The following is a 26,059-nucleotide window of genomic DNA, read 5'->3' as shown; positions in this document are numbered from 1 at the left end:
AGAATAATAGCAAAGTAATGGTGAGCACCCTTGCTTCACCAGAGACTGTTCCCAGTTCAGAGCCTGAATGATCATTTAAAGACGTACATCCTAGAATCCCTCTACGTTTGTCCCTTTGATAAGTCTCTTCATCAGAACCCAAATAGAGTAAGGGAGAGGAGAACAGAGCATGGTGGAAGAAGGAAGAGGGAAAATTCAATGAGGTAAGGACAGAGAGATGAGGGTAGACTATATCATGTAGAGCTTTGTTGACCATTACAAGGACTGGTTTTACTCAGAATGAGATGGAAAACCATTAAAGTGTTCTGAACAAAGGATTGTCAAAGGGATGAACATATAGGGATCCTAGAATGTCTATCTCTAAGGATCATTCAGGCTCTGAGTTGAGAACAGACTCCAGGGGAAGAAGAGTAGAAGCAGAAAAAGTGGTGAGTTTGCTACAAAAGTAATTAAGGCGCTCCAGCCACAGTGATCTCCTTGCTGTTTCCCCAAATGCCAAACAGATTCCCACTGTATTTGTTATTCTCTCTGCCTGTGGTACTTTTCCCTAAATAACTGCATACTTGCTCCTTTACCTCCTTCAGATCTCTGCTCAAATGTGATTTCTCAGTGAATACCCTCAGTGAATACCCTTCCTATGTCTCTTCTCTAATTTGCTTTTTCTCCTTAGCAATTATGACCATCTGATCTATTGTTCAATTTACTTATTTTTCTGTCCTTGTTTGTTTCCTGTCTGCCCTCACAGGAATAGATGCTTCATGAAAATAAGGATTTTCATCTCTCTCTTTTTTCATGTCTGAATCTCTAGTACGAAGAATAGTGTTTAGTACATACTAGACACTCAATAGATATTTGTGAGATGAATCAAAGAATGTCATTACAAGCACTCCAAAGTATTTATCATGCAAAGCATAGTGTACCAAAGGATGGCAGGCGTTTCCAGTTAAAATAAAGGGGGAAGGTTATGTGACATCAAAATAAACATGGTTTACAACCAGTTTGGTCCACAGCTTTGAAATTGTGAGATTATTATTTTTTAGTTGAAATATTTATGTAAATTAAAATTATTTGTATAAAGTGAGAATTTATTAATATTTGTATTAAGATATTTCAAATTTGTATAATTCAAATTTATATAAAATGAAATTCTACACACGTCATCTGCTACAAGGTTTTCTCCTTTTAATTTTTGCTTTAAAGAGCACTTATTCCATAAAGAAATTTAAGGAAAAAAGCACACTAACAAAATGAAAACAAAAACCTCTATCTTAATAGCAGCTGTAGTGGAGAAAAAAGGAGCAAAGAAAGAAAAACAGAGCATAACAAACACTGGTAAAGGAAAAAGAAAAATACAGGCACTTTTAGATGGCAGTTTGCCAGAGCAATACTCAAACCATGTGTATAGAGATCATTTTCTTTCAGTTAGTTTTAGAACACGTGATTTTTGCTTGGCAGATTAATTTTTTTAAAAGTTTGTAATCCGCACTGTCTAAAAATATACACTGCAGGATCACAATATTTTTCCCTTCCAAATAAATTTTTTTCAAAAGAACACTGATCTCAAACTCTGCTTGGAACTCATCTACTGTAGAATCAGTAGTGTTGCTATGGAGAAGTCAGGGAGGGCTAGTCACCACTCTCCAGCTGGTCCTATAATTTATAATCGCCTGGCATGTTGCCCCATACTGCAGTCTGTCCCCTAAATTCTTATGATTTATTTGTTACATCCTATTAAGATACAAGACAGAGAATGTACAGCTATGATCTTCAAGGAATCTTCAACCCATCCACTGTGCCTAAGAAACTGGTACAGAGAAGACCAGGGAAGTGGAACAGTTTCTTATTCACAATCATGCAGACCTTAGTTCTCTTAAAATAAAAATTCCGTGTTTATATATCTGTCATATCTGGTTGGTAATGCCTCTTAAGAACATGAGGAACGTAATGAGATGAGACATCTCTTAGGAAAACCAAGGGCATTGTACAATTGTTTTTGCAGATTGCACTTCATGCCTGCAAAACCTGATTAAGTTTCACATTCTTTGTGGACTTTCCTCTGCAGGCCAAACTGGTTATTCCATTCACAGGGCTCCCATTGAAGTTGTTCATATGTGTTTTTAGAGCACATAGCACATCACATAGAAATTTATTTAATCTGTTTATTTCACTCCTCTACTCCCAGCAAATAGCACAGTGCCTGCTATGCATTAGAATTTCTATTCATCTATGTGTTTAAAATGTAACATTTTAATTCACAGTGCTATATTTTACATGCTTACATTTCTGTCACTTAAAGGAAATTTGGATTCTTATATTTTGTATTGACAAATTATTCTGTATTCAGTGTTGTTGTCCAGTAGACACAAGAAGGCACGTTTGAATTTAATTTCATTAGCTAGAATCTGTAATGGGAGTATATAATGACTCAGCGTGTGTTGTTGCCCACAACAAATGCCACACCAGAACCAATGCTTCATACCTAGTTTGAATACAAAAGCCATCTCCAAAGCCAATAGTCTGTTAAGGATCATGCTTTGGAACAAAACATACGGCTGGCACTATTAACGCTTAGCATCTTGCTTCTGATTGTTTGAATTATTTTTAGATTTCTGGACTTTATGTGTGTGTACATGTGTGGAATCCTAAGTGCTCATTCAAAATTCGACTACTTTTTTCTGAAGATATTTTTTTCTAACTCTTTTATCTATTAATATCAAGAAGATAGCAACTAATTAGTTAACTAAAGTGGCAAAACCCAAGATAGTTCATTTCCTTGGATTAATTTGGTACATTCCATAGAATGTAAATACTCCCTATCTTTCCTGTAAGGAATGTTTCGAAAGGTATTTAGCAACCAGAAGGTGTACCTGCTGGCATGTATGTAGTCTCGGGCTGGGACTCTAGCTCCTGATTTTTGTATTCACAGATGTAGAATCAAGGCTTACCTACATTATGACTGGCATTCCTCAGTCATTCTATCCCCTTGAAACCTTCGAAGTTGAGCTAAAACTTTCCATTGTGAAGTTATTTAGAAATTGTTAAATTGTTAGCATATTGATTTGTTTCTCTTGACATATTTAATTTGCAAAAAAATGTTTCAGTCCATAGTAAATCCTCTCACATCTTAAAAACTCACCTAAAATGCCACATTTTTCAAAAATTAGTTACAGTTTGCTTTACAGTATATGAATGTAATTATTGAGTACTTAGCATGGTGCATTTTAATACAGTTTTAGGAGGAAAGCATGAGGCTTTTTCCTGAATTGAAATTGTGACATAATATACATTGAACAAAGAGAAGGCCTGAAGTCTACTCCTTTCATCCTCTGGAGTATAGCTAAGAGATGAGAATCAGAAGCTGATGCTCAGCTGATGAAGGGGCAGTCAGACCTAGGGACTTTCCTTATGAGTTTTATTTTGTTTTTTTGTTTGTTTGTTTTTTAGGGATAGGGGACAGATCTGTTTCAGGATTTCTGCAGAACTGGAGAGGTACTAGTCAAAATGGCCTTTGGCCACTTACCTATTGGTTATTTAGATCATGTTATACAATTGTTCTTTATCACCACTAAGAAGGGAAGAAGTGAAATCAACAACAACTTGGATTTCAAACAGCTGGGAAAATCTCATATTTAGCACTACCATTTCAAACTTGATGGTAGGAACTAGGGAAATATTAGAGAATTGGGATTATGTATGTTACCCAAAGGACAGAGATTCTGAGAGACCAAAACATTCCTTTACATTTTGTTGAGGCTCCTTCATAGTGTTTCTTTAAGTGTGAGAAACAGGGACATCCCTCTGCTCACAAAGGCTGTAGCTTAGAGCTTAGGGCAGGATCAACCATCATGCCAGAAATTATTTATAATAAATGCCAAACTTAGTTATGACTCTATTTGTGGAGATGAGCCTTGGAAACAGTTCTTAAGAGCTTCAGGACTTTTTGAATTCAAAGAGAAATGTGGTAACCACCCCTGAAACCTTACCTGAAAAAAGTCATTTAAATGAAAAGTTGCATGTTACAGTTTGGAAAAACATATTATTGGTTTTGGAGAGTTTAAGTGGGAATAAATAACTATCTTCAGCTGAAAAATTGTGTGTTTTTTTTTCAATACCTGAAGTTAGCTAACATATTCCTTAGACATTCATTATATTATACACTTCCCTCTTTAAACGTGCCCTTTTATATGCTTTAAATTTTTTTGCTTACTATAACATTTGGGTCATATAGTTTAGTAGTAGGGGGCACTCAATAGCATAGAAATCACCCTAATATTTAAGAAACCATGTGTCCCTTATTTGCTTCCTTATCCTTCATTTAAAAATATTAGAAAGACTGTGCTCACTGTAAAGTAATGCAGAAAAACAAAGAGGAAAATGCATAAAAAAGCTGTCTGCTCCCATCTCTTGCTTCCATTCTTCCGCAGTCCCAGGAGAGAACTTTATTACTCTTATGCTTAATCTAAGACTATTTTAGATGAAAGATATTGTATTTTAATTTCTGAATAGGAAACATGTTTTGATCATCCCTGATACCATTTTTTCACTAAATTTTAAAATAGTGAGCCATTTATCTAAAAACTACAATAGAATTTGTTGCTATATTCTTATAGTACTTTTTCTTATATGTATGTTGTTTCATAGTAGTAATCATAGTACATGTGGAATTCAAATGTGTGTCTTCACTTATCACATTAAAAATCACACAGATTTTCCCAAGTAACTTCCTTATTAGTCTAGGTTTAGGATACTAGACTATTAAGTCTTCAGAATCTGAGATGACTTTTGAAAACCCTGTTGAGCGTCTATATCTGTACTATTGTAACATAAACACGTTCAAATCTTACGTTCAAAAATAACCTAAAACAAAAATAACAAAAATAAAAAACAGAACAACTTCCACAAACATCAACAACAGAAAACCTTTCTTTAAATCTGAATCACTGCTGTCTATCCTTGTATCTTTCTACCTCCCTTTACAGCCAATATCATTAAAGTCCTTGTCTTACTCTTTTCCTTCCCAACCTCTTAACTACCCAAAGCAGTGAATTTTTAGTATTCATCTTAATTTAACTCTCTCTGACATTTAATACTACTGAGAATTTTTTTCTTGAAACTATCCCCTCCCTATTCTTCCATGATACTACCTTCTGTGAATGTCCCTTTTGCCTCCCACTTAAATTCTGATGGTCCATGAATTCTGGACTTAGTTTGCTCTTCTTCTTAATTCATGTAGTCCCATGACTACAAATATGTCTAGCTGCTTAGTGGACTTCTCCCCCTGATATCCCATAGACATACAAAATTCATCACGTACAAAAATAAATTCATCAACGTACGCAAAGCCACTCCTCCTTCTATAACTTTTACTTTCAATCTCCTCTTCCTCCATCGTTTTAGTTCAAACATTCACCATCTTCTAATTGATACACTACAATAAATATTCTCTAGGTTTTCATCCCTTTAGGAACCCAGGGCTATAATCCATTCCCCATAGAGCTGCCCTAATGGGTTTCTCAAATCTGATCATAGTTTTCTCTCCTTAAAACTCTTCAGTGGATCTCCAGTGCCTATGTGATAAAATCTGAATTTCTTAGAACGGCATATGAGCTACCGGTTCTTCTAACTATGTCAATCTCATTTACCCATTTGTGCTTTCATTTTAGCAGTTCCCTTGGCCTGGAATCTCTTTTTCATATATTGTAATCACTTCTTTGATTCAGATCAAGCATAACCTATTCCATGAAGTCTTCCCTGACATTGTTGTCTCATTGATACTTCAAAATGTATAATTTCCTCATTTTTACCATCCCAGGCCATTGCACAACCTTGTATCACACTACAGATTACACATTTGTGCACATACCAGTTTCCCTGTCTGTCTGTCCTCTATACTACATATTACATGAGGATAAGGAACTTATCCTAAATGCCTAACATAGTATCTGGTATGTCTATAGGTATTATTTGTTAATAATATTATTTTTAGTGAGTAAATTAACTTTGCACAGTAGACCCTAAATAGCTGTGTAGGGAAGGAAGAAACCATGGAAGGACACTGTCAGGTTATCGGAATTCCTCCACACTTTTTCACTGAAAATAGTGTATTTGATTTTAAAAAAAGTTTTGAGCTTATGTCTTGGTAAAAGAATAATTCTGCATGGCAATAATGATTACTGTGATTTTTCATGGTAAAAAAATGAATATAGAAAATGCTATAAAATTGAATTTTTAAGGTGAAAAATAACAAATCCCAACTTAAATTCTTCCAGTGAAAAAATTTTAAGGCACTCTTGATCTGTAAATAACTTTAACAAGCACTAATCTGTGCTTGGATACATGCATGCAGTGTATTTAGAGAGTCTAGAAAGAGAAAGCCAGTTAAGTATCACTGTTGTCTAAGAAAAGCAAAGGCAAGGGAAAAAAACCTGACTTTATACAAGTAATACTAATGGTTCACATATTTTCAGTGGTGGCATAAGGAAATTAATAACTCTTTACACTCTAATTTTCACCCCCTTCTAAGAATCCAAGCACTGAGTATCTATTTGAGAAAAAGAAATCTGACAAAACATTTCTAAAGAACAAATGTGGGGACTTCCCTGGCGGTCCAGTGGCTCAGACTTCACACTCCCAACGCAATGGGCAAGGGTTCAATCCCTGGTCGGGGAACTAATGTCCCGCATGCAGCATGGCATGGCCAAAAACAAAGAAACAAAAGAGCGAATGTGTTATTAATACTGCCAAGTCATAAAGGAATATTAGAAGTGTTCCTAAATATATTAAATCTTATTAACATATTTTACTATATTTTACAGTTTTAGATGCCTGTTTCAAAAAAATTTAATATCTCTGAAATTAGTACGTATCTCACAATCAATGGCTACCATAGATTATTCACACATTTTTGCTTTCTTGTAAACATATAAAATAATGATGCATCTTTCAATGGTGTCTTAACTTGATGAAATACAGTAGAAATTAGATATGGAACAAAGTGCGCTCAATTAGCTGATAAAAGCTAAAAAATAAAGTAAGTTCACATATATGACAGAAAAAAGTGATTGATTTGACTATGGCAGTTTCAGTGTCCCCACACCTTCCTATGTGAACACGATCACATATAACCATTATTTTTCCTCTGGTAATAATTTAACATATAGGAAATATATTTCTGCTTAATGCTATACTTTACTTGACTTAGGATACCATATGTTTAGGTTCGAAACTTTCTAAGATTTTTTGAATAATACAAGTCAAGTTTATTTTAATCACTTTCACAAAACAATTTTTAAAAACCCATGGTGCCTTCCAGCATAAAAGAAGAGATTCAACTGCAATGCAAATCTTAAAAATAATTGCAAACGTCACTAGTCATAGACATTTTTCAAATTTCCTAGCCAAGTTACTGAAAAACATTTTACCTGTTTATCTGAAAATATATGACTGTGTGCAATAGACGCTACCAGGTTCTGTTGTTGTTGTTGTTTTTTTGTGTTTTGTTTTTATCCCAGTAATGGAGATTAATGATGCATAGGCTGTCCTGTTTTTTAGTAAGAAAAATATGAAATTCAGTGGGTATCCTTGGTCTACTGAATTCCTCACTGTAGCTATGACTCTTATCACCTGAGTCCAGTACACATATCTCTCTTACTCCAATCCAACCAAAGCCACATTCATCAAAGTATTATTTTCAACTAAGCAAAGAGTTTCATTTTGGTAACTCAAATAGATTTCTTAATCTGTAGGTTTAAATTAAAAAAAATATTTTATATGAGTAGGATTTGTTTTTCACAAAATTAAGGAATCATAATAAACAGCATGTAGACTGGAGATTGCACAGAAAATATTTATATCCTATAAAGAGCCCTGAGGGCCTATTCTCCAAAAATGTTTCCCTAACGCTCTGCTAAATTATGTAATGTTTTCATATTATTAATTCCGGTCATTTAAAGATGACCTCTCAGTTAAAATCAGAGAGAAGAAACATTATCACATGATTAATAGTGATTATTTAACATTGATTATTTTGTAGGAAATTCATATTAACAAATTTAGGGTTTATAAGTTAGTGACATCAGTTATCAAGAACATGTATTCATTCTAGACCAAATAATAAAAACAAGGTGCTGTGCTTATGTTAAGGTAGGGAAAAGTGTCCTTTCTTCACTTCCACAGAACATTGCAAACCTGAACTCTGAAGCAATTCTTTTCTAACTCAAAATCTCAAAAAAATTTTTTATGAATGTAGCTCATTCAATCTTCTCCTCTATTCTTCATCTTCTGCAACCAACTTAGTGACATTTTCCTTTCATACACACCTCAAAAGAACATTTTTTTTTCCCCTACTGTACCAGATAAACAACAAAAGAAACCCTACCTCTAACTAGATGTTACACAAAGTTTTTCTCATACTGGGTCTTTTAGTTCTCAGAACCTGTCATGGGCCCCCCCATAGTGTTTTCAGACATGTTCCTTCTGTGTGGGATATTCTTTCTCCCAACCCGCCTTCTGCCATCACCCTTAATATCCTCATTTCAGTCCTTCAGGGAAGTGTTGACTTTACTCAGAACAGTCAGGGCTTCCAGTTACATGTTTTCACGTACTATATGTTTATTTGAATGATTATGTAGTAAACATCTGTCGTTCCACTGGAAAGTAAGTTACATGAGGAGCTCCAACACTCTGCCTCCCACATGCAGTACAGAGTAAGAATTTAATAAATATTTATCAAATGAATCAATCAGTTTTTTCCAAATCAGAGCATATTATTATCTGCTTCTAGCCATTTTAAACATCTTAGTATACATTACCTGTCAAGGTACTCTGTTAAGCTTATATTTATTATGACAGATGTTTCACAGACACATATTACATTATATGTGCAATTTGTCACAGCATCTGACCGAAACCCTAGCATTGCCCTGATGCAATAAGTCCCAGATTTGTGTTTGTTCAGTGACAGCTGAATACTGTCCATAAATGTCACTCTGGTAGGAGATGATGGCTATTTTTCAACTCAGCTTTATCACTTGGATTTTAGGACTTCCTTTACTCAAATTACGCTTTCCTGTGTAGTTGATGGGTTTTGTCTTTTTTTTTTTTTTTTTTTTTTTTTTTTTTGCGGTACACGGGCCTCTCACTGTTGTGGCCTCTCCCGTTGCGGAGCACAGGCTCCGGACGCGCAGGCTCAGCGGCCATGGCTCACAGGCCCAGCCGCTCTGGGGCATGTGGGATCTTCCCAGACTGGGGCACGAACCCGTGTCCCCTGAATCAGCAGGCGGACTCCCAACCACTGTGCCAACAGGGAAGCCCCCCCTTTTTTTTTAAGTAACCTTACCTTCCTACAATCAAATAGCCATTCCTCTCCTCTCTTGAGGTTAGCTGTTGTGCTGCTAGTTCCTCTTCTCAGTTAATTTTAACATATCTTGAGAGTATTCAGTAACAGTTTGCCAATATTCATATATTCTCACTTTAAAATGTGCCTTGTAAAAACTTGCTGTGGTAGTTATGTCATATACAATGAAAATGTTGTAGTTTGGATATTTTCCCTGGACATTCATGAACATTGCAGCCATGACTATTTGTGAGAATTATCTCTTATACTTCCACATGACATTGTTTCACTTATTCCTTTCACCATCACAGCCACCCAATGCTGGAAAGAACCGTAACAGTATTATTTAATATCAAGTCATTTTTTTCCTTATTTGGACCCTGAAACTGCATCACTTGGGGACCAGAGGTGGTGCTTACATGTGGAGAAAACATCATGTACAAAGGCTTAGAGTGTGACACTGTGGCAAAGGGCCAGTAGCTCAGGATAGGTGAATTACAAGGTCCATGGGAAAGAATTGTGGGTAATAGCTAGAAAGGCAGCGGTAACATTATAAATGGCCTTGTTTGGCATTCTGTGAATTTGATTTGCTGATGGTGAGTATTTGTTAGGCAGAAGGTACAGGATCAGATTTGCATTTGGAAAATATCATTCTTAGGTTATTACACAACAGACCAGACATAGAAGTATGTTCATTGCTAGACTGGGGCAGAAGGTCAAACTGTGGAAAGTTAATTGTTAATTTCAACATTCGATCCTGTTCAATTCCAGTTGGCAAGCAAGACTGCTGTAGCCTAAGGGTGGAAAGAAAGCTTATACAGGGCAAATGTTAGTACTACATCGAGTGCTGGGGAGCCAGTGTTTTGTATACTTTAAAATTAAAAGGTAAAATCAAAGATGAGGTTCCATGTAAAAATAAGTTTATTAATCACCTAGCTTCTGGAGTTTGGCACTGTGGCTAAAGAAGTTCCTCCATAACTTATTGTTAGTAGAAAATTTTATTTTATTGAAACTCATCAAAAAATAAACTTGTTCATTTTCCTGTATATGTAGGTAGAACATTCTGAAAAAATTTTTATCATTTTATGTTTCAAGATCTTTTCTTGATATGAGATTATCATTCTGAACGTTAATAATTATGTATAATGGAATGCAGATTTATAAATTATATGTGGGATGAATGTATTCTGACCTCCAGGACATACCCCAGCCTGCACAAAATAATCCTCTTAATTTTTAATATAATGTCCTTAAATACTGTGTGCATTGGTTAAAGTGTAAAGAAAAAAGTGAACCAACTACCAGTTTATCTGGGATGGTCTCAATTTACAACTGCTGTGTGGGATAATTATTAATAATGCCTCCTTTCATACTAAAAGAGTACTTTGATCTGGAAGAGAAATTATATGTTCACCCTTTTAACACCATAGACGATGACTGATAAATAAATCCCAGGGTAAATCCCAGCTCTGATACACACCATTTGTTCAATTTTAGGAAGAAAACTCACTTCGGTGTCTTCATCTATGAAACTGGAGAAAATAAGTTTTACCTTGTAGATTTGTACCTTTCTGAAGAATAAATGCAGAGTTGGCTTTATGGATGTGAAACCCATGCAGTCCCACAGTGGGGAGCTTCATGCTGAGAAGGGCCATGCTTTGTTTAATGCTCTACTGATCTCTTGAAATTGTTAACATGTTTTCAACAAGTGTAGTACATTTTCCTTTTGTACTGGGCCCCATAATTTATGATGAGTCCTGATTAAATGAGAAATGTGCTAATTTAATCCAAATTTTCTTCCTTAATTCTTCCGTTCTGGTTTAAGTCCTGATTTTATTTCACCAAGTAGAAAATCATTTATAGTCATTTTATAATGCAAATGTCACTGGAAATATTCAATAAACAATCTGTAAGAGGTATAGAAAAGTTTTATTTGAGCCAAACAGGATTATAGTCTGGGAGACAGCCTCTCAGATAACTCTGAGGAACTGCTCCAGAGAAGCATGGTTTTCAGCACAGTTTTATATCTTTTCAGAACAAAGAAAGTCAAGCAAGTTGGGGATACATCCCTTTAAGGTTTAAAAAAAAAAAAAAAAACAGATCAGCATGTGTACAGCAAGTCAGTATGTCATTGGCATCTGTGAAGGGAGTCTTATTACCAAAGGAGTACCAGCATTGGCATCCCAGGAAAGGAGGCATTTAATCTTTATTTTTAACATGGGCATTCTTTGCTTCTGGTCAGTGTACACTTTTTTTTTAAATGATTAAAGCAGATGTACAATGTATGTCCAATAAGCCACAAACAGGCTGTTTTAATTAGCATAAAATTCAAGTTAAATAATGTATTAGCCAGAATGATTTCCCCATACCCCAATATGTGAACATTTCTTCCATTAAAATCAACTGAAAATTAAAATATAACAAAAGCAGGTTATTGTTGATATGAAAGGAAAATTTCCTTTATATTTTACACTAAAAACCAGTGTTTATAGTAGAAGGCACTTACTACCTATTCAAATTTTGAGAACATTACAATAAATTATTAGTATATTTTGAAGTAAATTATCATTTGGCCTTTATTTGGGGGGGTGTTATATTCAGTTAAAATAATTTTAATATCATAAATAATTCTCCAAAATTAGAAAGAGTCCTCTGGCTTTTCACACCTAAGTGTCTTTCTACACCTGAATAGTCACACTGGGGACAGTATAAATATCCTAAACTATTTTTCTTTGTATACAACATGATGCCACCATTAGTACTTATACTTAAAATATTCATAATAATAGCTTTAATGTTATCAAGCTCTTGTTGTATGCCAGTTTCCTGCTAAATGCTCTACATGTATTATCTACATATAATAATACACACACACAAACATCCCTATGAAGAGGGTACTATTATTTCCATAATAATAATTACAATATTGAGGCTTAGAGAGAATAAATAACTTGCCAAAGCCATATAGATAGAAGATAGAGCTTAATTTTGAAACTAATCTTTGAATTTTAAAGCCTGAGCTGCTAATCAGTGTTTCAGTATTTTGCAAGTTGGCATTCAAGTACATATTCTCAGAATTACATGATTCTATAACATAGTTTAAAACTGTCTGTATTCCCTAATAAATAATCTAACTGATAAACATATATGTGTATTCTGGATCATCTGTATGACCTGGGAACTTTTGTCTCCATGCCCCCACAAGCATGCCTAGATTCTAATAAGCTAGTGAGGAGGAAATGAGGCAGATTTAAAATGTAAATGATTCCTCTAAGATCAAGAACAAGACAAGGATGTCCACTCTAGTCACTTTTATTCAACATAGTTTTGGAAGTCCTAGCCACGGCAGTCAGAGAAAAAAAAGAAAGGAATCCAAATTGGAAAATTAGAAGTAAAACTGTCACTGTTTGTAGATGACATGATACTTACATAGAAAATCCTAAAGATGCTACCAGAAAGTTACTAGAGCTAATCAATGAATTTGGTAAAGTTGCAGCATACATAATTAATACACAGAAATCTCTTGCATTCCTATACACTAACAGTGAAAGATCAGAAAGAGAAATGAAGGAAACAATCCCTTTTACCATCACATCAAAAAGAGTAAAATACCTAGGAATAAACCTACCTAAGGAGACAAAAGACCTATACTCCAAAAACTATAAGATACTGATGAAAGAATCCAGACATGACACAAACAGATGGAGAGATATACTATATTCTTGGATTGAAAGAATCAATATTGTGAAAATGACTGTACTACCCAAAGCAATCTACAGGTTCAGTGCAATCCCTATCAAATTACCAATGGCATTTTTCACAGAATTAGAACAAAAAAATGTACAATTTGTGTGTAAACACAAAAGACCCCAAATAGCCAAAGCAATCTTGAGAAAGAAAAATGGAGCTGGAGGAATCAGGCTCCCTGACTTCAGACTATACTACAAAGCTACAGTAATCAAAACAGTATTGTGTTGGCACAAAAATAGAAATATAGATCAATGGAACAGGATAGAAAATCCAGAGATAAACCCACGCACCTATGGTCACCTAATCTATGACAAAGGAGGCAAGAATATTCAATGGAGAAAAGACAGTCCCTTCAGTAAGTGGTTCTGGGAAAACTGGACAGCTACATGTACAAAAATGAAATTAGAACACCCCCTAACATCGTACACAAAAATAAACTCAAAATGAATTAAAGACCTAAATGTAAGGCTGACGCTATAAAACTCTTTAAGTATTATTAAAATAGAAATAATTTAAATCAATATTGGCAGTTTATGAATTTTTTGTTTTTGTTTTACCTTAAAAGGTCTTGAAGGAGCTTTATTGGGTGACACTTCATGTGACTGATTGTTAGCATCATATCATTAGTTCTTATTATTATTTTATGCTTTGTTAAAATAATATTATTATTATTGATATTATACTGACTGCTCCATCTTGATCATTTTCATTTCCTCATTAGGTTTTTTTCTTTTACCTGATTTTTGTTAATGTTTAAGTATTTAAACAGTAAAGCATTTAAAGGTAAAGAATCATTCTAAAATGAAATTGATCTCTTCCCTTTTTTTATACTTTAAAATAAGTAAATTATAAATTTAAACATAATAAGTTAATCAGAGATCTACAAACTTAAAATACATCCTGAAAATCTTTTGCCCTCATCCTTTTCCATGCTATCCTTTCATCTAAGGTTGGGGGGGAAATACTGAAACTATTGTGTATTTCTATTTATGTACAGTGTTCTGTCCAGAGGCAGTAGTCCCTTCTTCCTATCTATTATATGAGAAGGAGTGATTCATCTACAATGTAAAGCCCTTCTGTACATTATTTTCATGTTAGCCTCTAGCTAAAATAAAATACATTTACGCTTCCATACATTACATTACTTGAAATGATAATGCTTTCTATTAAACTGTACTTCAATATTCTGTTTTACCTGCAGCTGAATGTGGTGCATCTGCAACAAGTAATGAAGGAATTCTGCTCTCTCCGAATTATCCACTCAACTATGAAAACAACCATGAATGCATTTATAGTATTCAGGTTCAAGCAGGAAAGGGAATCAATATTTCAGCCAGAACATTTCATTTAGCACAAGGAGATGTTCTTAAGGTAGGTGAACTCAGAATATTTATATTTTGATCATTTTAGTCATTAAGTATACATTAATACATATATACATGTATATGATATATATGTATATATAATCAACCATAAGTTGATTCTGCCATTCATGGATTTAAATTATACATTATTTCCCATTTTCCTGTCAGTATTTTTACTGAGATAGAATGTTTTCTTTCTAATGTTTATTTATAATAAGTAAATTTTGATTTTATGATACATGAATTATTTTTCATGACATAAACCCGTTTATAATATTGTTTTGAAAAGCAAAATACAGAATTTTTTGTAATAGAAGAAAAAAGAAAATGTCTAGTGAAAATGCCCTAAGATATTACCAATAGCTATTCACTTCCTCTACTCCAGTAGTCTCTCCTGTGCTTTGTAATTTAGTTTCTGAACCCAATTTGCTACATAGCTGTTTTCTTTTTTTTAACATCTTTATTGGAGTATAATTGCTTTATAATGGTGTGTTAGTTTCTGCTTTATAACAAAGTGAATCAGCTATACATATACATATATCCCCATATCTCCTCCCTCTTACATCTCCCTCCCACCCTCCCTATCCCACCCCTCTAGGTGGTCACAAAGCACTGAGCTGATCTCCCTGTGCTATGCGGCTGCTTCCCACTAGCTAGCTATTTTACATTTGGTAGTATATATAAGTCCATGCCACTCTCTCACTTCGTCCCAGCTTACCCTTCCCCCTTCCCATGTCCTCAAGTCCATTCTCTACATCTGTGTCTTTATTCCTGTCCTGCCCCTAGATTCTTTAGAACCATTTGTTTTTTGATACATGAATTTTAATGTTTCAATAACACCAAAATAACACTTTCATGCCAAATATCTTATATTCAATAAATATTATCTATGAAACATAATCCATAAATGGACATTTATTTATTTTTATTTTGATGTTTATTAAGTAACTTATTTCTGTTGATACATAGATAACTCTTTGCATTTATGACTATGAAAAAGTTTATAATTTATGAATATATCTAACAATATCTATAAATTATTTAAGAAAAAATATACCTTGTTGATAATAAACATTTAGGACAAAATTTGTTAATTTATTTAAAAAATTTGAAATAATCAAATTTAAAGATACGATTAAAGGGAGTTCCCTGGTGGCTAGTGGTCAAGACTCAGTGCTTTCACTGCTGTGGCCACAGGTTCAGTTCCTGGGTGGGGAACTAAAATCCTGCAAGTGGCACGGCACTGCCAAAAGAAATTTTTTTTAATGATCCGATTTTAGGCAAATGAATATTTTCATACTTGCTGATCCATATTTTTCAAAGTAAGTGTTTTGATAAATATAGTTTATATTCATTATCGGAATAAAAGTAAACACTTCTATAAAATCACATTTAAATATTTAAAAAATGATCACATACATTTTTTTTCTCATTATCAAGATTTCATTAATCCAGGTAAGAAATTCAACATATTTCTGTTTTCACAAATCTTGAAAAAATTTATGATATCCCAGGTTGACTGGGGTGGGGGACTTTTATTTAAGCAGTGATTTTAAGGTTGTTGGTTATGTTCTTCTTTTAAAAAGAATATTAATTTGATGATAATTGATGGTTCTCTAACACAGTTCTTTATGCTTGTAAGATTTGTATAGACATGGGAAAGATTTCCTGCAGTACACTTAGATATATACAATTTTAGTATTAATTTAGAGCCATTCCCAATTTTTGTGCTTTTCCTCAATAGGCAACAGAAACTCACTGTATTATATCTTCAACTTCCAGTTCATTGTTTGGATTTTCCTGTTAAAATAGGTTTATTTGCTAAATTGGAGTCAACATTGAGATTAATGGGATACTTGTACTTAGAATTAAGGCAGTGGTTATTTATTTATTTATTTATTTATTTGGCTAACTGGGGGGAAAAACTGTATCAAGGTATAGATCAGAAATATGAGTGTAGCTACTAAACTGTATCACATAGCAACAATAATAAACATGTATTTGTAAGTTAAAAGTCAGGAAATGCTTCCCCATGCCTACCACAATCCTTCCTAAAATATTTCTCTGCTCTCAGTGATGCTTGACATTTCTACATTACTTTTCCATACTGAATGATGTTTATTTTTTGGAAAATTCATTAGGGATAACAAGTGATGCTTTTTTTAAAAAATAGCCCTAATATGTTTCTCAGAGTGCTTTCTAACGTATTACTTATTTGAAGTAAAGTCATATGCATTTGTGATGTGTGTTCCCTTGAGGAAGGATGGGACCTCAGTAATAAGTGACAGTGTGAGGGGACGTGATGGTGAGAGACAAAGGAAAGCAGAAAAACTCAATTTAAGGCCCTTTAGTGGATTTCATTAAATAGTGACTTTTCTTTCATGAGTGAAAGGATGAAAATTTATATTCCCAGAAATTTTTTAAAAATTATGTCTTTCCTAGAATAAATATATGTTTTCCAAAGTTGAAAAGATTATATACTAAAATTAACCTGGAAACACACCAATTCAATTATCCTTCTACTGATAGTCTAACCTGGGATTTATTCTAAATTACCACATTAAAAGGACTTCAGTAAGCCATACTACAGAGATGGTTGGGGATGGGCTTTTAAACGCTGTCTGTCTTCATGATCTCTCCACCAGTGTAAGATGTAAAATGCTTGTATGTTATTCTTCTCATTAATTCCATGGATGACTATTAGGTCAAAGATACCTACTGACACAGGCACAGTTAGGCATGCACAAACAGACAATGTACTCCGCAAAGGACAAATGATTACTTCTCAAAGACAGTTAAGCCGAGTCCTATCAGGATGGAAGGTCATTTGCCTCACTGCAAACTAATCCATGAGAGCCCATTCTCAACCCCAGCACTTTCCAATATTAAACCTACTAGAGTCAGTTCTCTTTCTCCATTCCAACTAAGACATAAGAAGAAATAAGAAAAAAAAAAATAGCCCATTATGGAACTCTCTGCCCCTTGACTGAGAGATTTAAAAGCACTGTTTTTCTTTATGTGGTAGGATCGGCTATGTTCTTTGGAATGACATTCTCTTGTAATCTTTACATGTATAAGGCTTGGAAGAAGGTTTGTTTTCTTCTGGTTTAACTTACTATATTACATCACTGTATTGGATTCTGATAAAAACAAAACAGCAACAACAATAAAAAACAATGTGTGTTATTTATCTATATCTATACACACACAAAAACAACTTTCCTTTCCAGTAGCTCATCCTGTAGGATGATGCTTGTTTACTCATTCACCCACTCTCTCTCTCCCTCCTCTTGCTTTTTATAAACACCTTAGTTATTTATAACCACACTAGCAGTTTCAGTAGATCTGGGGAAAGTAGGTTCAGTTGGTTTGCACCTGGGATTAAGGAATTTTATAAAGCCCTCCAGATTATGTGATGACCAGCAGGTTTGGGAATTATGAATGTATCTTTCCTTGGTTCTTTTACTTTCAATGGGCAATAATATTGAACTTCCCAATCCCTCACTCAAAATATGTAACTTAATTAATTCTTTTAATTAACATTTATAGATGGTGTTTATTATATGTAGGCTCTAAACTGTCAATAATGAATAGCTCTCCTTGTCAGCTGGATAGGAAAAAAGCTGAATACCAATCAGAAATACTAGTTATGTTTTTGTTGTCGCTGTGTTTGTTTTTATTTTCAGAAAAAGACTAAGCACTATGTTTAGATAAAGAAATGTAGCAGGGAAATAATTCAAGACAATCTTTTTACCACAGTCAGCATTATGAAGTTTAAAGACATTTCTTACGCAAAATGTAGACTAAATGGATTATTATGGAGAAGAGCCAGTAAAATATCCCAAAATTGGTTTTGAGAGTCCAAAAGAAAGGGTTAGGAGATGTATATCATATTTATGAAAAACTAGATAGTTGAAGGACTTAATAACATTCTTTTAGAAATATGATGAGAGGGTTATTAATGTGTTGCTATTGTTGTTTTCTAAGACGTATTATTTTTAAGCTCTTTCATAACCTATTTGTGAATCTTTGGCAGTACCACGTGTGAGAGCCTATTGTTAAATTTTCAGTACTTTTGTGAGCTGGTTGTAAACATAGCCATTATTAAAAATTAAATTGTTACAATTGAATTACAATTAAATTAAAAAACCAAGGTAATAAATGCAACTTTTCATTTCCTAATTATTTTACTACTTTAACTATTATCGGTGCTTTTTTTTTTTTTTTTGCGGTACTTGGGCCTCTCACTGTTGTGGCCTCTCCCGTTGCGGAGCACAGGCTCCGGACGCGCAGGCCCAGCGGCCATGGCTCACGGGCCCAGCCACTCCGTGTCATGTGGGATCTTCCCGGACCGGGGCACGAACCCGCGTCCCCTGCATCGGCAGGCGGACTCTCAACCACTGCGCCACCAGGGAAGCCCTTATCGGTGCTTTTGAGTTTACTTATATATACTGTATCTGTGTGTTGGAAATACTATGTCAGCTTGTCCATCTCTTCCCAACTCTGTATTCAACAATGTCACATTGATAGCTTGATATTAGCCATAGTAAAGTGTTTACACTGCAGAAATTGGCAAATACTACAAACCCTGACTTGATTTATTGCTTTGCTCATTGTCAGTACATAAGTAGAAACGGGTTGTATCTGTAGCCATTATATTATGAATAGCACAAAAAATTGAGAAAATATCTTTTCTAGTATTTGAAAACTATTATTCAGTTTAGCAAAGAAGTTGCTCATATCATTTACAAACCAGTGACATTCTGATATAACATCGTTTTTGATGTTTCATTTTCATCTCACTTGTTAACAAAAAAATCAAGCAATAGGGCTTCCCTGGTGGTGCAGTGGTTAAGAATCTGCTGCCAACACAGGGGACATGGATTTGAGCCCTGGTCCGGGAAAATCCCACATGCCGCGGAGCAACTAAGCCCGTGCGCCACAAGTACTGAGCCTGGCTCTAGAGCCCACAAGCTGCAAATACTGAGCCCGTGTGACACAACTGCTGAAGCCTGTGCGCCTAGAGTCCATGCTTTGCAACAAGAGAAGCCACTGCAATGAGAAGCCTGCACATCTCAGAGAAGAGTAGCCCCCGCTCGCTGCAACTAGAGGAAGCCTGCATGCAGCAACAAAGACCCAATACAGTCAAAAATAAATAAATAAAAATAATTTTTTTAAAAAAATCAAGCAATGTTCATTTAAGAACAACTTTTGTCTGTAAGTTGCAGTTATAAGTTGCAGCTACAAAAGTTTGGCAAAAAACACTGAAAGCACTCTGTAAGAATCAATTAGCTCTATGGAATTTTCAATAATGAGTATTGTATATTTTATTCCTGTGTATAAATAGGATGCTACACATCCCTTAAATCAGTGATTCACAAATGACAGTCTGTGAGCCAAATCAGACTGACACCTCTTTCTGTAAATACAGTTTTAATAGGAGAAAGCTGTGTTTATTCATTCACATTGTCTACGGCTGCTTCTGTGCTAGAAGGGCAGTATTGAGTAGCTGCCACAGAGATGTTAACAGCCTAAAATATTTACTATCTAAACCTTTTCAGAAAAAGTCTGTCAATCTCTCTTTATATCAATAAAATTTACTTAAAAAACGTATATATGGGTATGTACATTCACCAGTTTGGTTTGTTTGAGAGCTGGGTTTTAAATATTTTCTAGCCCACCAGTGATCTCATAAGTCTACCACATGTATCTACTAACTCTGCTTGTTGTTCACTGATAATCCTCTGTTATTTCTCCCTTCAAAAGCACTCTGTAAATATCCATATTGTATAGAGTGCTATGATAGGCCTCATAAAACCCTTCCTTTTCTCCCCTACTGAGATCACAGAAGTGAAATGATGTGTGACATTCCAATCAGCTTTGATGGTAGAGCTGGGACCACAAAGCTAAGGCCCCTGAAAACCTGACCCCTCATTGCATTCCCAACTCCCTCCCTGATACATACCAACTCTTAATTGAGTACACATTATATAGCTATTGTAAAGACAAATATTTGAGTACAAACAAATGTTTTCTTCTCTGTTACATATCATCTTTGGAGAGAACATAATAAGATTTAAAATATTGTCCTTTTTAACAATTGTAAAAATTATTTATTCTTTTTCATTCAAAATTTGAACTCTAACTCAACTTATTATAAAAAATTATTTAAATTCCAAATCAACCTATAAAACAAATGGCCAAAATGAAAATTCTAGTATTCATGAGCAGGAATGATTTGAAGGTTTGTATGATTATACTCACATGCATGTGTAATTTCTCTCTTTTTATTTTACTTTTTTATGTACTTTTTGCTCTTGGGTTCAGATAATAGCTTATTTGCTAAATTCACTAGAGAAATGACTGGGAATATACTTTCTAATCATACATTTATTATGTCATTAACAACAAAAACAGTTTTAAGTGTCCATAAGCAGTTCATCATAATAGAGTTTGACCTTCCATATATAGGAGGATCTGTACACCATAACTAATTTCAGGCCCTGATCCATTACAAAAGGTTTTATAATTGAAACATGGCAGTATTAAGTTCTAGTCTGTTCTAGTGTAGGACTACCAAATTAATTGCAACCTTATAACAAATTAGAGTCTTATCAAAGAGCTTCACTAATGTTATAAAAGCCCTCAATGCCTTTCACAATATTAATTCTTAAGAAAACTTGAAATCTACATTTGATATAAAAGTAAGTCTTCATTATCTGAATTAGGCTCTAAGTAACTAAGAATATTTCTATTGTGAGCACCAGTCCTCTCCCTTCCAATTAAAAAGTATACTATTATAATTAGCTTAGTCTTTTTTAGCTTTCTAAATTTCTGAAAAATAAAAATAGATATTAAGAAATATCTCAAAAATAATAATATATTTTAGAAAAAAGAAAATCGTCTCAAATAAATAAAAACATACTTAAAGATCCTGATTTTAAGTAGAAAAGCAATGAGAAATAATGTCAAAATTTCTATGTGATTCTGATCAGACCCAGTATAATCACTCTGTACTGTAAATTTATTTTTAAATGAAAGGCACATTTTGTTTGTTTTATTTTCTTATTTGTATGATTGCATTCATGTCTACTTCAAATGTAATTTGTCTTTGGCTACACTGCTTTGTCCTTCCTTGTTGCCTTTATGCGCCCATATATATTTGAATACATTTGAAGGATTTTATTTACAAGTTAAACAGCACGGACTTGATCATAGCTATAAAACTCTTCTCTTTTTAAAGCCTTCCTAATTAACACTTGCTTTTCATTTTGAACTAACAATTTTATACATGCTTCCAAAATTTCCTAGCTGAATGATCACACTTCAGCAAAAGTTGCGTTTTCTGACACACGTTTCCTTGTCTCTGAATTATTGCTGATGGCTACTATTCTTAAGAAATGAAAAGTTGGCTCCTATGTAATCAAACAAAAAAAATTCCTGAGCTAAAAGACCTCAACATTTGGTTCAGCTTTGTTGAAGACAAATTCTTGCTGATAACTAAAACAGAGATGAATTTGTATGATAAATTAGATTCCACAAGGGGTTCCTGGTACTCCCATATAATTTTAAGAAATTAGTCCATACAGCCCTTTATCTAGTAGTCAAATACTCATTTTAACAGTCAACACATTCTTTATAAAATTGACAGAAAGACCTTTTAAAACAAAGAGGGAGACCAGTAAGGTGTTTGCTGTTCGGAATTCAGTGAGCATGTTGGATTGACTTTACAACTCACTTCCTCTCTTTCTTATTTCCACTCCCTCTCAGTGGTAATAAAATAACAAGTAAATAAACTGGTGGAGCCTGGAGGGTGCATATGAAGCTATAGATTCCCTCAGGCACAAAGAGAGAGAGCAGGAAACGCCTGGACACTGGAGACTTCAGAAAGTCTGTGCAGAAAAATTATAGAGTAAGGTTGTTAAGAAAGGATACTAGGGGCTCTGAACAAAAACTACATTTGTATAGCATGTTAAATAAAAGCATTGTTGTCTTTACAACATCGAAAACCTGTATCAATAATAAGGAAACATAAAACTATAACTACCTAAAGATAAATAAACACATAGTTAATGGAATTCAGGAACCAGAAGTAAGAAAGACCAAGTTAAATACATAAAACAAGTGAGATATCTTAAGATAATGCAATTTGAGTACCAAAAACAGAGAATGGGGGAGGGAAGAAGGAGGAGAGAGAGACAAACAGACAGACTGACTTTCTAGAACTTGACCAATGATTTAAAAATTTAAGATTTAAATAGAAGACCTAAAAAGAGATTAGTTACTGCTGAAAATCTAATTGTTAGTGTGGAAGATCCAGTGGAAGATAAGCCATAATACAGCGGAAAGATAGATAAATTTCAGAAGAAAAAAATGTAAAGGAATTGCAACACAGTTTTGGAGACTGAATATGTAAATAATAGGCATTCAAGGTGGAAAATAAAATAATAAAATTGACAAGGAATAATTAAATAAACAAAAACTCAAGAATATGTCCTTGAATTGAAGAATTCCTTGAATCTGTAGAAAGCAAAGGCTCATTATTTTATTTGAATAATCCAGATTTTGAAATATAGTAAAATATTTCCAGTTCACTTTGTTAAATTAACATAAACTTAATACTAAAACCTGTAAGGATAATTTGATACAAAGAAAAAAAGTTAGACATCAGTTTTTATTTACAAATTGTAGAAAACATTCTGAATAGATGATCAAGTTAAATCCAACAATTTAGCACAAGAAAAATATATCATGTAAATTAATATAATAATAATAAAAGTTCTATCATGTACCACCTAAATATCATCTCCTAGGTGACATGAATATAATGCATACCACTTTGGGGGAACACTGGTGCTATGACAAGATCACCGGATTAGGGGTTTAGCGACATAATTTTTACTCTTATGACAGGTCAGAAGTAAGGCAATTTCAGGCAAGAGACAGGTAACTTTCAGAAGTATTTCTCAGTCGTTTCTATTCATTATCATTCACAGAAGGAGCCCCAAGCTCCAACTTCATGAAACTAAGTACTGTGGAATGAGATTTGTCAGGGTTGGTCTTTGTAGGACCACAAATGATCATAATATCCAAGATTTTATGAACTCTAAGAACCAATTTTCACACCCTTGGGGGTAATAACTACCACATTAAAAATATGTGCCTTAAAGGAAAAAGAATAGTAATATGCATTGTTGGCAAACCCTAAATTTAATTACTGTACACTTTTTGGAAAATAATCTGACAATACATGAACATTTTAGCCCCCAGATTCAATATATTGAAAACTTTCTTACTGAAATACAAGTACCAAAAAAGAAATGTGAAATAACATCTAAAGGCTGTTTATTTCAGCATTACCTTTAGTGGCAAAAAACTTTAGTTTATTAATATATGGAATGGTAGGGCAAGTTGTGGTAGTGCTATTGAAGGAAATATTACACAGCTCTCAAAAGGAAGAATCTCTATCCACTGACCTGAAGAAATGTCTATAATGCCTTGATAAAACAAAAGCAAATTAGAGGGCAATGAGAAGCTACACCTTCCGAAGAATGGGAATGAGGTAGGGAGCTTTGGGAACATGTCAGTTTTGCTTTGTATACTTTTGCCTTGTTAAATCAGCTTCTAAATGCGTTTAGTACTATTTTAACATTTTAAAAGTGTCAGATATGAAATAAAGGACATGGGTAAATAGAAGTTGCAAAAGAAGCAAGTACATTTTATATTAATCATGTTATTAGAAAAGCAGGTGTTTGGTGCCCTTGACCAAGTTTAGAAAAACAACCAACCAACCAACCAATCTTAGAAACCAAACTTTCTATAGGTATTCTCAATTTTAAATTGTCTGCCATTAGAAGCATTGTTTTTATAAGAATAAAAACTTTATAACATGATTTTGAGTTTTACTTAGTGTCTGCTGAGCTTGGAATATTAAAATTACCCATGTGGAGTCTAACTTTCTTACCCTGATATTTGTAGGAATTAATATATGCAGTTGTTCTTGGGAAACAGGTAGTGACCTGATTTATGAAGAGTGTAGTAATTTCATTTTCTTCACAGATATAAATACATGCTCTGAATTGGTTATTACTGTCAAATTTACATTTTAATTATAAATATATTTTTGCAGATTTATGATGGAAAAGATAAAACAACTCATCTACTAGGTGCTTTTACTGGCGCATCTATGCGAGGACTGACCCTTAGTAGTACTTCAAACCATCTCTGGCTAGAATTTAATTCTGATTCTGAAGGGACAGATGAAGGCTTTCAACTTGTCTATACCAGTAAGTATTTTGGAAGAAAAAAAAAAAAAGGCCCAACACTGATGCTAAATATTTATTAAATAATTGCAGTACACCAGGTGAAGTAATATTCAACATTTGATTATCAATTTGCTGTTTACAGCTCCCTTCTGTGTATATAATTTTATTTGAACCTAACTTAAAAACTTACAGGTATTCTAACTGTTGCTATTTTACAGTTGAAACAGCTAAGATTCAGAAAGTTTGAGTAATTTGTGACTTTGAACTTATTTATATATTTTAAAATAGCAGTATTCTTCACATGAAATATTTAAGAAATACAATTAAACTTTTAAATAAATGGGAATCCAGTGTTTGAGCTCCTACCTGTAATTGCAAAACATATGCAATACATGTATAGTAGTTATAGTTGGTCACCCTTAATGATAATTGGATGGTTTCAAATGATTTTACACGGAAGAGTAGCTAAGATTTTTGTTTGTTTTGCTTTTGTGTTAAATTGCCTTGTTAAAAATAAACTTATATAGAACTATTGTGTTATACTCAAGTCAGCTTTATGACATTTAAACAGGTAGAAGCTCAAAGACTGAGAATCGTTGAGAGCCATAGGTAGGTGGGTTACATCAATTGTTATATGAACAAAATGAACTTATTTTACCTGTATCATAATTTAAGAAATAGACTAATTACGCCAATGAACATTAAGTCATATTCAAATAACATATTTATTAAGTTTCTGCTCTGTGTAAGAACTGTTCTAGGAAAGTAAAGTGCATGAAAAACTGTGGTGATTCCTGGTTGTGTGTTAATAAATTTACAATTTACAGGATCAAATCAGTTTTTGGAAGTTCAGAATATTCGTGTAATATAGCAAAATAAATTAAGTAACAGTATTCAGAAATCCCTTTTACTGTTAGAATATTTGAGAGAATTGAATGAATTCCATAAATTTTCTCAAGAAGTCAAATGAATGAAAGGTATTACAGAAATGGGGACATTGAAATGGTTACAGCGTCAAAGGTATTCATGGGATCCTAAAGGGAATCTGAATCAAATTACTGTTTTTGAAAATGCTCTTTCTTAATGATATAAGTAGGAGACAGGAGACATAATACTGAGATATTATTCTTGCTCCTTGTTTATTTAAAGGTTTTTTCCTACCTGTGCTAGAATTGTTAATTATTAACATTAACACAACAGAAATTAACAAAATGATGTTGAATACATATTTTTAAATCCTGAGAACTCTTGTGTATAATGTGATTTCTTATGACGTCCTCCCAAAGACAAATGAAAATCCAAGCAAATCGTGTTTACAGATATTGCTGTGTGATGGACTAAAAATA

General features: G+C 33.7%; 1 protein-coding gene across 2 annotated transcripts in view; it reads left to right on the top strand.

The window, feature by feature from the left end:
* CSMD3 (CUB and Sushi multiple domains 3) overlaps window positions 1-26,059 on the top strand; it is a 1,079,985-nt gene that overhangs the window by 726,126 nt on the left and 327,800 nt on the right. For both annotated transcript variants that reach the window (XM_030875636.2, XM_030875634.2), the window contains 2 exons: window positions 14,286-14,455; window positions 24,578-24,734. In XM_030875636.2, coding sequence (XP_030731496.1) covers window positions 14,286-14,455; window positions 24,578-24,734 — 327 coding nt within the window. The remainder of the gene's footprint in view (window positions 1-14,285; window positions 14,456-24,577; window positions 24,735-26,059) is intronic.

The sequence above is a fragment of the Globicephala melas genome, chromosome 17 (assembly GCF_963455315.2).
Source record: "Globicephala melas chromosome 17, mGloMel1.2, whole genome shotgun sequence".
Classification (NCBI taxonomy): Eukaryota; Metazoa; Chordata; class Mammalia; order Artiodactyla; family Delphinidae; genus Globicephala; species Globicephala melas.
This window is presented reverse-complemented; position numbering and strand designations above follow the sequence as displayed.